At 41.5% G+C, this 16615-nt stretch overlaps 1 protein-coding gene across 5 annotated transcripts in view; it reads right to left on the bottom strand.

The window, feature by feature from the left end:
- The window catches only part of FMN1 (formin 1), a 467455-nt gene that overhangs the window by 422568 nt on the left and 28272 nt on the right, over nucleotides 1–16615 (bottom strand). For 3 of the 5 annotated variants that reach the window (XM_082452358.1, XM_082452359.1, XM_082452356.1), the window contains exon 2: nucleotides 6450–8438. The exons of 1 other annotated variant lie outside the window; for it this stretch is intronic. In XM_082452358.1, the coding sequence (XP_082308484.1) occupies nucleotides 6450–8307 (1858 nt within the window). In that variant the 5' untranslated portion in view covers nucleotides 8308–8438. Of the gene's footprint in view, nucleotides 1–6449; nucleotides 10266–16615 lie in introns of those variants that run through there. One more of the 5 variants, XM_082452357.1, reaches the window with a different exon arrangement.

Below are 16615 nucleotides of genomic sequence, written 5' to 3'. Positions count from 1 at the left end.
GATAATTTTTTCTGAATCCACAGGCTGAAAACTGTATCACAAGATCTCCCAATTATTTCTTTTACTTCCTCAAGTTTGTACTTTTAGCAATAAAAGAGACAGTCAACCAAATTAAATTTAGAGGTAGAACGGTCATACGACAAAGAAACGAAACACTGCAATAATCACTTATTATCAAGATAACCACTGTTCAGTATCAAAACACACCACACATACACATTCTTTTTTACCCTGTGGCTCTTTTAAAATTCCACTCTTTCTACATTTCTTGTTCTTCATGGCTCAGCCTATCTGCATCATCTTATACCTCCAAATCTACTCTGACCCTTTTCCATCCTTCCCTGGGCCCTGGAAAGCTGAGCTTGGAGACATCTACCCACTCCCTTTTACTCTGCCTTTTGGCTGGTTCAGTTCGAGAAAGTTTCGAGGCAGAAGACCAAAGGAGAGTGAAGCCAGGGTATTTATTCCCACAGCTTCCTCTCTGATAAGGGCCTCTACCACAAGCCACCGTTTCTGCCCTGTGGTCCTCTCCCTTAAGCTCCCCTGTTTGGGTTCCACTGACCCCTTCTTCCCTTGCTCCTTCAGGCCTGGGTGTTTGTTCCCTGTCAGGACACTGTCTAACCCAGGAGCCTTTCTTTTCTTTTAATTTCTTTTATTTATTTTAACAACATTGTGTTAATTTCTGCTGTACAGCCAAGTGATTCAGTTATACATATGTATACATTCTTTTTCATATACACATATATATACGTTCTTTTCCATTATGGTTTATTACAAGATATTGAACATAGTGCCCTGTGCTATACAGCAGGACCTTGTTGTTTATCCATTCTCTATATAATAGTTTGCATCGGCTAATTCCAAACTCTCAGTCTATCCCTCTCCCACCCCACCTCCCCCTTGGCAACCAGAAGTCTGTTGTCTACATCTCTGAGTCTGTTTCTGTTTTGTAGATAGGTTCATTTGTGTCATATTTTAGATTCCAAACATAAGTGATAGCATGTGGTATTTGTCTTTCTCTTTCTGATTTACTTCACTTAATATAATAATCTCTAGGTCCATCTATGTTGCTGCAAATGGCATTATTTCATTCTTTTTTATGGCTGAGTAATATTCCATTGTATATATGTACCTCATCTTCTTTATCCATTTATCTGTTGATGGACATTTAGGTTGCTAGCCATGTCTTGACTATTGTAAATAGTGCTGCTATGAACACAGGGGTGTGTGTATCTTTTCAAATTATAGTTTTGTCTGGATATATGTCCAGGAGTGGGATTGCTGGATCATATGGCAACTCTAGTTTTAGTTTTTTGAGGAATCTCCATACTGTTTTCCATTGTGGCTGTACCAATTTACATTCCTGCCAACAGTGTAGGAGGGTCAGAAGCCTTTCTTAACTGCCTTCTTCTCTTGGTTTCTGGATACTGCTCCCTCCTTATCTAATCCTGCTTCCCTGACTTGTCTTTCTTGGGTGCTGCCTTTATAGCTCTCTAGCAACCAACATATCCCATTGTAATAATGCTCTAGTTTCAATACTGAGCTTCTTGCTTCATTAAAGGACATGGGGAAGACACAGAAAATTGTGGTTCAGCTATAATCCTATACCCCCCAACACACATACACACACACAACCCCTCTAGGTGGCGTATTTATTTTTTTCTTTAAAATGTAGTTCAGTAACTCTTTAAAAATCATAAAAGTGACACATTCACCACAACCAGTGAAACAATGTAAAAATATGTAAAGAAAAGAAGTTAATGCTCTTCCCCAGTGCTTTTGTTTTGTTTGTTTGTTTGTTTTGTTTTTTTGTTGTTTTTTTTTTGGATCCTTCCCCTTCACCTTATTCCCAACCTTCACCCTGTCTTGCCCTAGATAAAGAATGTGAACAGCTTGGCCTGTCTTTCTTTACACCTGTCCGCATGATATTCAAACTTTCAAACCCATACCAAACATATATACTCATATATAGAGAGGGGTGAAACCTGTCTTTACAAAAACAGAGCATATTCCACATTATTTTGCAACTTGCTAGATAGAGATCTAGTTCCATACTTTAAATAGCCTCATAATATTATGGAGACTAAATATACTCTAATTTATGTAGCCATTTCTCTACTGATTGACACTCCATTTTTTTTTTTCCAGCTGCTTTGGCCACTATACACAATGCTGCAGTAAACAACCTTATGCATATATTCTTACTAGTGCATCTATTTATGTGACCTAAATTCCTAAAATAGGGTTGCTAGGTCAAAGTTACATATAGTTTCAATGACAATCCCCTTACTTTCTCAAAAGTGTGTAGCAATGTATTTCCTGTCAATTTAAGTCCTGTATATGTTTTATATGGATATACTATGGTATATGCAATTTTTAATCTTTCTTTCTTAACATGAATTACAGATAGTTGTCTACACACTATATACTTTCTGTAGTAATCTTAAATGGCTGGGTATAGCCATTAAAGTTGTGGAGCGGGCTTCCCTGGTGGCGCAGTGGTTGAGAGTCTGCCTGCTAATGCGGGGGACAAGGGTTCGAGCCCTGGTCTGGGAGGATCCCACATGCCGCGGAGCGGCTGGGCCCGTGAGCCACAATTGCTGAGCCTGCGTGTCTGGAGCCTGTGCTCCGCAGCAGGAGGGGCCGCGATAGTGGGAGGCCCGTGCACAGCGATGGGGAGTGGCCCCCACTTGCCACGGCTGGAGAGGGCCCTCGGGCGGAAACAAAGACCCAACATAGCCATAAATTAAAAATAAATAAATAAATAAAAATTAAAAAAAAAAAAGTTGTGGAGCTTCTTTAAAATTTTTGGGGGATTGTATCAAACCTCAATATTAATATAGGGAGAATTTATATCTACTCCCCATAATACATGCCCAAAGACAAATCAAAGCTTTGACAGCAGCATTAGATATAATAAAATCGGTTACAAATATGCCTTTCAACCCTTAATCAGTTGACACTAACTACATCTTTTGATGGGCACAAGCACTGATAACATGACTCACAATATCAAGAGGAACTATGCCTGGGGCATATGCCTCCATCACCACCTCAGTGACTTCAAAGGGGAAAGATCATGAGATTGCTGAGGAGTACACTGAAGCACTGGGGATCTTCCTGAGTGTGGTGAGCCAAGTTACATGTGATTCTTCTGGCATTAAAAGGGTCTATGTCAGGGCTTCCCTGGTGGCGCAGTGGTTAGGAATCCGCCTGCCAGTGCAGGGGACACGGGTTCGAGCCCTGGTGTGGGAAGATCCCACATGCCGCAGAGCAACTAAGCCTGTGCGCCACAACTACTGAAGCCCGTGTGCCTAGAGCCCGTGCTCCGCAACAAGAGAAGCCACCACAATGAGAAGCCCGCGCACCGCAACGAAGAGCAGCCCCAGCTCGCCGCAACTAGAGAAAGCCAGCACGCAGCAACAAAGACCCAATGCAGCCAAAAATTAATTAATTAATTAATTAATTTTTTTTAAAAAAGGGTCTATTTCAGATCAAAGGTAAAAGAAGGCCAGAAAAACAGAAGGGAATCCCAGACCCAAGGACACTGCTATTCAGGTTAGCACAACTAGAGTCCTTCAGGCTTGAGAAAATACCACATTCCACAAAGGCTTGGGAACATTCTACAGTGGTTTCCATAAAACCAAGGTGGCAGTCAGGGTGGGGATGGGGAAGGAGGACCATGAGAAGACAAATCTGGCCACCATTCACTGTTAGCATATTCTCTGTTTGATCACATCACCACCAGACAAGAAATTCCTGTGCATAGACCTTGGAATGAAGAGTTAGGAAAATTACAAAGCCAACAGGGGGTAGACCAATAGCCTTTATGCTGTTTCCTGTGTGGATGGTAATGTTGGCTTTCACTGCTTGGTCCTGTGAGAAGGAGAAGCGGATTTTACTCTTTCCTGGGAATTACTACTTGCCCATAACACTAAAGAGTCTTCCAACTGGAAATGGATCTGATTACTTTTGCCAGACTTAATCTCTTACTTGAGCAGTTAATGAGTGCTTTCAATAATCTTAATCACATCACTTCAATAAAATACCTAGACGTTATTTCCACAGGAAATAAATGCCCATAGACCATAAACTCAACCTGGTTAATAGCTAACGTGGGAGAAAGGTGGGAATTGGACTCAGATAAAGGGCTACTGTTGGGTGATGGTAAATGAATGATCCACCCTTCGTCTGGGACTGTCTGAGGCCACTGGATGTGGGATGTGGAGGGAGGAGAAATGAAGTGAAAGACAAAGGCAGCTGGAAGTAGCAAAATTCTCCCTGTGTGGACCCACCAGCTGCAGGAAGTCACTGAAGGATCCAGAATATGATGAGGACTCGTGGCCACAGAGAAGGGGGATTAAAAGAAAACCAGGAGACAGGAACACAAGATACAGATCAAAGATACTATCTGGAGAACTCCCTCCCTTCATGCTTTTCAAAGAGGGATGATGATAAGAGATAACGTGTGGACGTTCCTGGAGGAAGGTCCCAGCAAAAGAGAACTTATCCATGACAGAAAAAAAGCCTTCTCCTGCTCCTATTTTCCCCCTTTCCAATGCCTTCTTTTATAACGTTAGAAGCACAGGCAGTCTCCCTACCAAAGAATCCATGTGATTCTAATGACTGGCTCCTAAAGTGCTACGAAGATCCCAATGGAAGGCTGGGGCCAAAGTAAAGGGAATGGTTCTGCGCAACAGTATGGAGAGGTCACGGGAAGAGGGTGACCATCTGTTGAACGTGCCCCTCAGTGAGCTTAACTTAACAGTGAGTCATCAGAGAAACTGAATGTCCTCTGTGTGCCTACCTTGAGCCAAATACGATGGAGCTTTTATAATATTGTTATTGTTTTTTTTTTAATAGAAAAAGGACAATAGAATAAAAAGATAATTCTAAATCAGGGCAGTGGGGGGGAGAAAAGATTTACTGAAGCTCAATGTATTATTTAATGCACAGTTTCTAGAGGAGCGGCACACCAAGTCGTAGGATTTAGTGTGACTTCTAAAAAGAGCTTTCGGAATTGAGGCAGCTCTTGCACGCCCATCTCTCCAGAAGTCTCTATCTAATCGTTGCAGAGAGCTTCCTTTCGAAGTATTTTGAAGGCTCCAGCATTCACAGGGAGAAAGGATTTTCATCACTAGGATTCTATGATACATGATATAAAATCTACAATTCTATGACTTTCCTGATGAAGCAGTTTGGTTATATTAGGAAGTAGCAAGTCTCATCAAACTAAGAGCAATACATTACAAACACAAAATGAAGAGCATTTACCACATTTTAAAAGAAACACACCCTGGATCAATGACATAGAGAAATTTATAAAATGGCAAGAGTTCAAAATGAACAGAAGCTTTTGAAATTCTTCTTCCCTAGACAGATATTTTTATCTTAAAAATTGCACATGATGTTTTCTCTAAACTTTAAGAGACTATATATCATATTACGAGCCTAGACAAAGCATTGACCATATGCTGTGAAAGGACCACTGAAAAAGAACCTATTATCTACACCATGGCATACACGACCCTAAACATCTGGTCGCACTGGCCTGGAAAATGTAGTGAATACAGGAGTGGCACTTTTATACACTTTCTTTTTTAGTCTTATTGATCCTACTTATAGAACCACCAAAATTATTGTCATATAAAATTTTAAATCACATGAAACATACAAGCCAAACTGGCTCTTTAGTACCTTTTGCATAAGACATGATGTTATACCAGTAACAGTAGAAACCCATACATAAAACATAACTTCAGAATAAACAATACTTCGTGTTTGTTTGGGAGATCAAAAACTGTTAAAAAAAAAGAAACTGAACCAAGTTTCTTCAAGTTAGAAGGAATTCATCCCTCTTCTAGTATTAAAAAAAATAATAAAATATTGTCATAAAATAAGGGTGCTTATAAAAGTGATTACTAAAAAAAAAAAGAAAAGAAAAACCCACAAAAACCCAAAACCTCTAACAACAGACAGATGAGCAAAGACACAGCATGCTTCTGCTCTTCTGCTTACAGAATCCCAACAAATCCAAGCCACCCCAGCAGCATGAACAGCAGAATTTAGGTCAAGGGGCCAATTAGCATCAAAGGCAGCAACAAGTTACTACTTCTCTCTGCCCAGTCCTGTTTCCTTTGAGAGTCCTGTATTAAGCAACCATGGAGGCAGCTTTAGAGCATTCCAAAACAAAAAATTTAAAAAGACATTTACAAAGTATTGCTTCTGGAAGCAACTACAGCCCTGACCCCATAAGTCAACACCATCCTCACCATCTCCACACTCTTTTATACCACTCCCAGCTGCCCTGTTACAAGGTGAATTAACTAACAGGCCGAGGAATTCTGATTCATCGTTAATTAGCCAGTGTCTGAATAGCACGAGCAGACTGACAGTTTGGGGTCGCCCAGGAACACATGTAAATTAAAGCATTTTAAACCGGGACTAACCTGGAGGTGACCGGTGCTGGGGCTGAGCTGCGGTCCTCCCAGGCCCCAAGCTCTTTTCCAAAGGTTCCCCAGGCACCAACCGAGGTTGGCCCGCTCTGAGGGAGGTCGAGTGGGCTCCTTCGGTCTCCGTGACCTTTGCAGAGAGTGGTGGCTCCAAGGTGTCAGCAGAGGGTGACCCAGAGAAAGCACGGCTCTTTCTACCAAGAGAGTCATCAAGAGCGGCTTCCCTCTCAGCAGGCAGTGAAGGGGGCCGGAGGATCCTGTGATACTGCTGAGGGCTGGGGAGCCTTGGAGAGAGAGGCAAGGGAACAGGTGACATCCATTTGTGCGTGCTGGACGGAAAGGATGAATTATTAAATACCGTGCCGAGAGCTGCCAGTGCTGGGGGTGGTGGCCTCTTCTCATCACCTCCAGGGTCCACACCGCGGGGCAGATCCAGAAACAAGGTTTTGTGGCCACTCAGAAGCAACCCAGCTCCCCTCTTGCTCCCGGTTTCTGGGAGGGTATGGGCGGCTGTCGTCCCGAAGGGAAATCCCAGCCGTTTCCCCTCGGTGGCTTCATCTAATTTCTCGCTCTCTATCACCTTCAGGAGGACCTTGTTCACAGCCCCCTCAGTGCCGGCTAGGGGACCCTCCTCAGCTGATGGCTGCCATGACCTGTCCCCTCGCTGCTCCTTGCCCCAGCAGCTGGCACCCCAAGCCCCAGCCTCAGCTTCCGGGAGGGTGAGCAAGTCTGCGCTGGGTATGAACTCAGCTTGCGCTGCTGGGCAAACGGCAACCCTTTCCTCACCCTCAGGATGCGTTTTAACTACTCGTTGCACCTGAGCAGACAGATCCTGGACTTTGGCCACCACTTTGGAAATAGGCTTCTTCCTGCAAGTCCGTTCAGCAGCCTTCTCTGTCCGGCCCCCCTCTGCCTCTGGATGTTTCTCGGGCTCCTTGTGACTTTCGGTCGAACCTGTTTGCAGATGCGCCAGCCTGCGAGGGCTCCTCTTTGGCCCCCCGGCACCATCATCTCCTGGCTCTGTGGAGCTGCATTCAGGGGGCAGCCTGCCTCTTCCATGCCCCGCAAACTCAGAAGCCTTCTTGAAGCTCCCCAAGGCAGAGTCAGCATCCAGTGTCCTGGGGATCCCTGGGGTGCAGCTCCCTCTCCTCTGTAGGGAAGAGGTAAGTGCCCTATTCGGGAGCAAGTTGCCTCTCTCCTCTAGGAGCCAAACATGAGGCCTTGTTTGAGAAAGAGGAAGGGCGCTGCTGGAACAGATCTGGTCCTTCCCCATCAGAGGAGCCAAGTCCTGGCCCCCATGCCCCTTTCGTCTTGTCCTCTTCTGCAGGGAGTTTTGAGAGAGCCCCTCAAAGCTCTCTCTCCTTCCACCAAACCTCCGGGCCTTTTTGTTCCCGTGGGAGCTCCTCTTACTGAGACAGCCCACGGCGGGCTCCCCCAGCCAGTGGCCAGCACTCTGGAAACAGTCGTCCTCGGAGGCCAGGCTCACAGAGAGCTCCGGCAGCTTCCCCTCCTGGTTCCCCATCGTAATGCCCAGGATGTGGTCTGAGCTCAGCAGATTGGCCAGCAGTCTCTCCCTCTCGGCCGTGAGTTTGTACAGCTCAGTTAGAATGTCTTTCGTGGGAGTTGGCTTGAAAAATATGTCGCCCGGATGTTCGTTTGGCTGCCGGCTGAGGCTGTTGATGTCGGATCCCTCCCTGACTTGGTAGCAGTTATGAAACCCTTTACTGGATCTGTCTAGAGTTATGGTGCCCTTGTATGAAAATCCTCTGACTTCCCCCCTCGGAAGATAGAAGCTGATGTAGCAGAGTTCCGTAATGGGCTTACGCAATTGGAGGGTGCAGTGAGTGCCTTCCATTATGCCTACCTAATTATTCATGCCTCGGAGATGCTGGTCTGTGGTCAGGCTTCCCAGGCTCTGGTGGTGGGCCATGTGATGGTGGCTATGCAGGGAAAGCATCTGACAGTCATCTCCAGCAATGAGACGGCCTGTTAGAGGAACAGGGGAAGAAAGCAGCTAGTCTGACGGAGTGCATGAATCACACAGCGACATAAATCAAAGCATACCCTGGACTTATCCTTCCTCTCTGGCTGACCTCAAGCAACTCAAGGCATCAGCCAGGAGGCTGATTGCAACCTCTTCCCCACTCCCAGCTCACCCTTGACTAGCAAAGCTTTTCTACAGCTGAGAATGCGAGAGTGCTCTAACTTTAGCCCCAAGACAAAAGTCCCTTCTCCCCACATGGGAACTTGATGTATACCCTAAGCAGGGTCTCTTGACTTCTCAAGGCTTCAGTTTAGGTTCTTCTATAAAACAGAGCTAACATACCTCCCAGAAATCCTGAGGAAAGGGGACTTTGAGATCCTTAGAAAACATTACTCTCCAAGAAGCACCTTCTAAGATTTGAGATTAATTATTTATTTAACTTAAAGCAGTGGGGGAGGGAGGAAGATATTAGGTCACAAATTTTGAGTCTCTTCTGGACACAATTCATATATTTTGCCAAAAGAGTGAAAAGTGAACATTTTAAATTTTGAAATTTAAAGAAGTAACCCAGAAGCCTTAATCAAGTGTTTTGTTTGTTTTCCTACTTCTTGCCTATCTGAAGCCAAATGGAATGGCAGAGAAAAAGGAAAAATCTGTAAGCCACTGCTGGTCCTGTATGGATTTCCAATGACTTCACCATCAAAGTGGCTGAAGTGTCACAAGGGCAGTGAAGGTGTCTGCTCCCTCGTATGATGTGAAGTATCCCAGGGGTGTCTCTGTGGCTAACATCCCTCCAAACAATCATGAGCTTAGAATGCTATATTATGATACTTCATTTCTTAAATGAAGGCATTGCCCAGTCTTCAATATTTCCAAGCTTAAAAGAAATTCCCTGGGAAGGGTAACACAATAACCATTTATTAACCATTGATTTCTTTAGTGCGATCTCAGGTCTTTCCTAAATGGGTCTAAATAGTAAAAAGCTACATAAAAGAACATTTTGAGTGAAGGAAGAGAGAAAGGAGAAAGCTTTTTAATAGAAACTTCTTAACGAAGATGAAGATAAAAGTAATAGAAGGTAAAAAGAAAAACATGCAAAAATCTGGTCAACCCAGAAGTTCCAGGGGGACTCAGGGTACTCACAGAAAGGGTTAGAAGGGCATGAAGAGAGAAAGCACAGAAGAGATGAGAGGCCAGCAGAGGCCTTGCCTCTTTCACAATTATCCGTGGGATTGTTCTCATTCATCTAGCCTATCTCTAAAACTTTTCTAAAATGCTCATTCCTTGCCTTTCCTAAAGACACAAATGTATATAGATACCTAATACTTATTGGTACAAACTCTCTGAATATATCCAAGAACTCACTTTGGAGGTGGTTTTTTATTGGGGGTGGTTTTATAACAACCAGTTATAAAAAGCAATTGCACAGCTGCCAATATCCACTGTTCATGATGCCAAGCATCACCAGTTCAATTTAGGGATTGTCAAAAAAGCTGAAGTGAAGCTGCAGAAGTGCTATTTTAAGTTGCAGAAAAATGGGAGAGGCCTAGTTTTGCCTTCAAGGATCATTCTCCTCTAGTTTTTCTTATCTTCTCAATTTCCCTGGATTAGGAGAAGCGCATGATGTGGGAGAAGGGGAAGAGTTAAAGTTTTTTATAATCTGTCCAAAGTGGCAGCACAAAGTTGATGCCATGATTTCAGCTGAAAACATGATTGCTTATTCTAAAAGCTTATTCCCTAAGAGAGGGAATTTTTAATGTATTGAACATATACATGCGCACACTTTTATTTTGTCATCTCATTTAATAAACACATCTCCCTTTTACAGATGAAGAGATCTAAATTCAGAGACATCAAGGATCTGGTCTAAGGTCATATGGCTCAGAAGAAGCAAGGATAAAAACCCAGGTTTGTCTCATTTCATGGCTTTGTAGGTAAAGTGGCTCCTCATCTACTGCCTTCTACTGATGAACCAGTTTTCCAAGAAATCTGAAAAGAAGAGTTCTTTTATTTTGCTAGCTTGGTGTTACTCACATTGTTTCTTCAAATATGTCTCACATCTTGCTACTTTTACCACTCATTGGTTAGTTTCGGCACCTCTGATCAGACAAAATGCTGTTCTCTAAGGCTGTCCCTTAAACAACATAATCTAGGGTCAGGGCACCAGAAATTCATTACATCTGTACCTGTCGAGCAGAACTCAATGAAAATTCTAATACAGAAAATAAAGAGAAGGAGACTCATATGAAGGCTATATCTTTTGTGAAGATTATAGACATATAGTGCTCTACTATAGGGTTAACTACTTTTTTCTCCTTGTCTTTATAAGTCTTGATTATATACATGGAGAAAATGTCACGGTTAGTATTAGGTATGTTAGTCATGGTTGGGAAACTAAATCCAAAGTTTAGGAAATTATGAGATTGGATTTTACAGCAATAAAGCCATAATTCAAGGCATGAAACTACTATTAAGAAAAAAACCACTTCACTTTACTGCCTCTTACACACAGAAACTTTAATACAAAATGCTCTTTCTAGTGCCATGTCTGGGACCAGGGAGGGGCAGAAATGAGAGAGAGAAAAAAAAAAAAAAAAAAAAGAAACAGGGGTTTGCCCCATGCTCTTAGGACTAAATTTTCTCTGATCAGGGCACCGGGGACCAGAAGTATGGTATGAGATTGTACTGAACACAGGCTAAGGAGCTTGAACATCCCAGGAGCCATGGGGAATCACTGAAGAATCCTAGGCAAGGCATGCTGTTTATTCAGATTTGTATTATAGAAAGATCACTCCAGAAGCAATGTAGAGACTAGACCAATAGGGGATAAGACTAGGGTTATAGGTCCCTAAAAGACCCTTTCACTATTTCAGAAAGAATTGTTAATAGTCAGAACCAGGGCAGTGGTAATGTGGATGGAGAAGAGAAAATCAATTTAAGAAGATAGAATTGATAGGACCTAGTGATTAATAAGATATGTGTAATAGAAAAGAGTTTATTTCCACGATTTTAGATAGGTGATTGGGTAGAAATATGGTGCCATTCACAAAGATAAGAAATGCAAGAAGGCTTTGGGGGAAGATGATTAATTCAGTTCTGGAAATTTTGAATTTTAACATTCAAGCACACGTGCAAGAAACTGCTAGATGCAACATGGTAGGGCTTAGGAAGGAGATATAGACTAGAGTTACACATTTAGGAGTAACCATATAATATATAAGGAGTTCCAGGTCTAAGTAAGATAAAGTAAACACACTCCATCCTGTCTCAATCACTGAATACAGCTTAAAAACCTGTACAGAAGGCATGGAGCAGTTATTTGAGTACTCTGAAAAGTAAATAGTAGCAAGCCAATTGGAAAAGAGGACCAAACTTTGAAGTGTCACCCAACAGTAAAGCAGTTCAATTTGCCCGTTTTCTCTCCAGTAGTCCCCTAGCCTGGACTCAACTCATCCTGAAAGATGGAAGTGAGTATCAGCACAAACAGAGAAAGTTCTAGGGGAAAGCTTCTAGTTCCGAATCAGAAGTAGAAAAGACATCTCCTGCCAGTGATAGCAGCAGAAGTAGGAGCCTGCTGGCAACTAAAACTCTAAGAGACGAGAATGTTCCTCTTTGATCAGAGGAACTGTAGTCCCAAGACAGTGGGGCAAACCCTGTTCCTTTTTTTCTCTCTTTGTTCTGTCCCTCCCTGGCCCCAGATGTCAGCACAGTTGCGGGAAGTTTGAAGCAGAGGTGGATAAATAAAGTCTCAGATTTACGGCTAGAGGACTGAAGAGCCCCAGAGAGCCCCAAAATATGCGAAGCTTAGTAAGTGACCCAATCAGTTGTTTATAAACTCCTGAATTCACCCCCAAGCTGTGTATGTGTGGACCTGATCCTAAGCAGCATTCAAAAGACTTTGAAAAAAAACTAACAGATGGACCTTAGGACTAAGAGATAGACCTCCTACAGTGGCAACTGGGTGGCACATGTATGTGACAGATCAAAAGAACCCAGCAAAAGCTTTGAAAATGGAACTGATATTAAAACCACAACAAACAGAAGGCTCATCGGAACTTTCAGCCTGAACTAAACCAAGTTGGCTGCCTGAAAAAAGGGAAAACGAGACTCAGAGTTTATAATACTCAAAATGTTCAGAATACAACCCAAAACTACTCAGCAATACAAAGAACCAGGAAAATCTCGACTCCCATGGGAAAATTAATCAACAGATGCCACTCTGAGATGACACAGATGTTGAATTATCTGACAAAGACTTAGAGCAGCTGTAACAGAAGTGCTCCAGCAAGTAAGAGTTAACACTCTTGAAATGAGTGGAAAGAGAGAAATTCTCAGCATAGAAACTGAAGATATAAAAGAGAATCAAATGGAAATTTTAGAACTTAAAAATACAGTAATGAAATGAAAAAACTTATTAGATAGGCTCAATAGCAGAATGGAGATGTAGAGGAAAGAGTCAGTGAACCTGAAGACAGATCAATAGAAATTACCCAATCTGAACAACAGGGAGAGAGAAGACTGAAAAAGTGAATAATCAGAGCCTCAAGGACCCACGCTACAAAAAAAAATGACTACCATTTATCTCACCAGAGTCTTAGAAGGAGAAGAGAAAGAGCCTAGTACAGAAAATATATTTGAAAAAATAATCATTGAAAACTTCCCAAATTTGGTGAAACACATAAACCTACAGATTTAAGAAGCTCAGTGAGCCCCAAGCAGAATATACCCAAATCAGTTTATACCCAGACCTGACATTCAAACTGCTGGAACCTAAAGACAAAGAAAAAAAATCTTGAAACAGCCAGAGAAAAATGATGCATTGCTTATAGAGAAATGACTTAAGTGACTGCAGATTTCCCATCAGAAACCATCAGGGCCAAAAGGAAGTGGAACATTTTTAAAGTGCTGAGGAAAAAAAGACCTGTCAACCCAGAATTTTATACCCAGTGAAAATATTCTTCAAGAATGAAGATGAAATAAGGATGAAGGAGAAGTAAGAGAATTAGTTGCCGACAGACCTGCTCTAAAAGAATTGCTAAAGGAAGCTCTTCAGACAGAAGAAAAATGTTACCAGAAAGAAACTTGTAACATCAAGAATGAAGAAAGAATAATAGAAATGGTAAACATCTGTGTAAATATAATATTGTTCTTCTCTTGAGTTCTTTAAAAGATGTTTGACAGTTGAAAGCAAAAAAATATGATATCGTTCAGTGGGGTTGCAATGTATGTACATATAATACACAAGACAACTACAGCGTAAGAGAGTGGGTAACAGGACCTCCATGGTATGAAGTAAAATAGTATTTTAATTCTAAGTACACTGTAAAGAGTTCAGCATGTATATTGTAATCCCTAGAGAAAACATTTTTAAAAATATACAAAGATATAATCAAAAATACAACTGGTATATTAAAACAGAATAATAGTAAATGTTCAAATAACTAAAAATAAAATGAGAAAAAGGAAATGAAAGAGAGGAACAAAAAAAGGCAACAAACAAAAAGTAAAAACAAATGGAAAAAACTGATAAACCTAAATCTAAACATGTCAACAATTACATTAAGTGTAGATGGTCTAAACACAACATTAAAAGACAAAGATTATCAGAATGCAAACAATATGGAGTTAAAGTCACTGAGTTGGATGAAGTTACTCAAGAAGAGTATGCAGCCTGAGGAAAGCAAAGGTTACAGAGTATAGTACTGGGAACAAAGATATTCAAGGAATAAATGGAGGAAAGAGAGACTCCAAAAGAAGCTGAGAAAGAAAAAAAGGTAGTAAGATAATTCCGCATATTTTGTATCTAAAGAAATTAAGGTTAAATAGTTTAGTTTCTTATTATGTTTTTATTATAAGTCTGTAAACCCTAGATTCAAAATCTTTCAGTGTAGTCAAACTGAGGCCATGGTTCAGAAGTTCATGTTAGATTAAACCATAGGTCTTCCATAATACTAGCAAGCCTTTCTTCCTCCCTCCCCTGAGAGTAACAGGAGTCACATACCCAGTTATATCCTTAAAGTCTTAGCTTCAGCCTTATCCACCAACCCTTCTTAAAGACCTGTTACATTTTCCTTCTATAATTTTCTTTGCTACATTTTCTTTGGCAGAGAAATACTGTAAAAATAGTGAAAGTCACAACCATGGTATCATACCATGATGAAGACCATGTCAACTAGGGATCAAACCGTAGGGTATAAAAGATGAAAAGTGTGACTTTGGGGTCATAGATATCAACATCGGCCATGTGGTTTGTGGCACGATACTTGGCAAAAATAAGTCCCCATGAATTGTAAAAGAAAAGTGTTCCATTCTTAGAATCCTAGAAATTTTTTTTAAATGTCACAGAGGTTTCTCTGCTTCCAAGATGAAATACTATTCTACCAGATTCTGGGGGTCCAAATCCAGATGCAAACGTTCATGCCATGTGTTCATAATTTCTGAGTTTCCAATGATCATATAAACAAATAAAGAAGGTACTCCTAGTACCTCTTTCACTGGGCCTTATCATTTAACAAAAAATTTCAAGCAAAAACATTATCTGCAGTGGAAGGTAGGAATTGAGAATTGTAGTTTAATTATAAGGTAGTGTCAGTTGAAAGGAACAAGTTTCTCCTTTGAATGCACAAGGATACAGGTTTTGATACATGAGCGACACAAAGACAATCCAACTGGCTCAAATTTGGCAACCACAGTGCATCTTAGAGGAAACTTATGGAAAAGAAAAGATAATTTCATGTTTTCTGGTCCTAGGATGAGTTTTAGGATCATTTGACCAACAAGTTTAAGACAGATTACTGCAAAGAAATACAAACATTTTCAAACCTACTTCCCCATTCTCTTCCACAGTTTGAAATTATTTTTATCAAAATAACTCATTGTGTACATCCTCCACTATCATCAATGAATAATTATAGCACTGCCTCTGGAGCATGGAATAACTATCCATGGTTCTTCCCAAATCTCCCTCTCTCAACCAAAGACAGACTGTCAGAATTCAGCCATCAGTCTAGCATCCCGGCCAGTGCCTGTATCTGGATAAACATACTTCATGTACTTTCGTCCTTCAAATTTCAGCTCCTTTGTGACATGAGAAATTTAATCTCTAAGTTTGCAATCCACTAACTCAAAATACTACTTGGTGATACCTACTAGATGACCAAGAAAGTATAAAACTCCTCCTCTTTGAACAAGTCTGCCCTGAGCAAATGAACTTCAACCTCAGCACTCCAGTGTGCTCCACATCAAAAGAAGGCTTCAGAGAAGGGCAAACACTTCTCTGCGACAATCCACTAGCAAGTCAGAGTGCGGTACAGTGCTGAATCATTGCACACATTTTCCATCTAAGAAACCAGAGGAAAAAGAATTGTAAGTCTTAGGAGGGGGGAAAAAAAAAAAAGCAAAATAACAAGGAAAGCACTATGGAGTGGGGTTAAATATAATTCCATGCTGAGTTCACAGGACTATTTCAAGCAGCACTGCCTCACTCTGCTTTGACTAAAATGCAGCAGTTCTGCAGGTGCCACATACTAAATTATACATCTTAATTTGGTCTACCAAGTGACCTTCTCTGGTTGTGCTCAGTGTCAAAGCACTTTGCTTCCTGGGAAGTCTTCAGGTCTTTCATTTCCTCTTGCAAACTCCAGACAGACATTCTCTCCAAGACAACACTGCTGGGGTGACTTCTTCTCCGACTCTTTTTCCAATAAGCAAGCACAGGGTTTTACTCTACCCCAAATGGAAAGATCTGTTGTGCCTCACCATAATAGGAAATTATTGCCTTTAGCAGATGCTATTCAATGCTCATAACATATTTCACCAATGCCTAAAATAAGATCCAAGAATTAGCTGCAGTCATTCTATCTGCTTACTATAGATTTCCTAATTGATTCTGGACCTAAAAGGCCAATGCAAAGCTTTTTTTGCTCAGCCATTGGCACGGCCATGCCCTGTGACTCCATCTGAGCCCAATACTGCTAAGATAGATTATCTACAACTTCCATTATTTAACGGGAAATTGTCCATCTGTCCATTCAGATTCACACTCTACCCTTCTGCACATCACTAAGCACTAGGAGACTGACTTTTTTGGACTCAGTCAAGATCAACAAGCTCCCCTGCACTCTGGCTTCTACTGGGTTTAGCCACTGGAAAACACTAGCAGCAGATGAGAAGGTAGAAT

Source organism: Balaenoptera physalus (genome assembly GCF_965194825.1).
Source record: "Balaenoptera physalus genome assembly, chromosome: 2".
Taxonomy (NCBI): domain Eukaryota; kingdom Metazoa; phylum Chordata; class Mammalia; order Artiodactyla; family Balaenopteridae; genus Balaenoptera; species Balaenoptera physalus.
The sequence above is the reverse complement of the archived record's forward strand: the minus strand, read 5'-3'. Positions and strand labels throughout refer to the sequence as shown.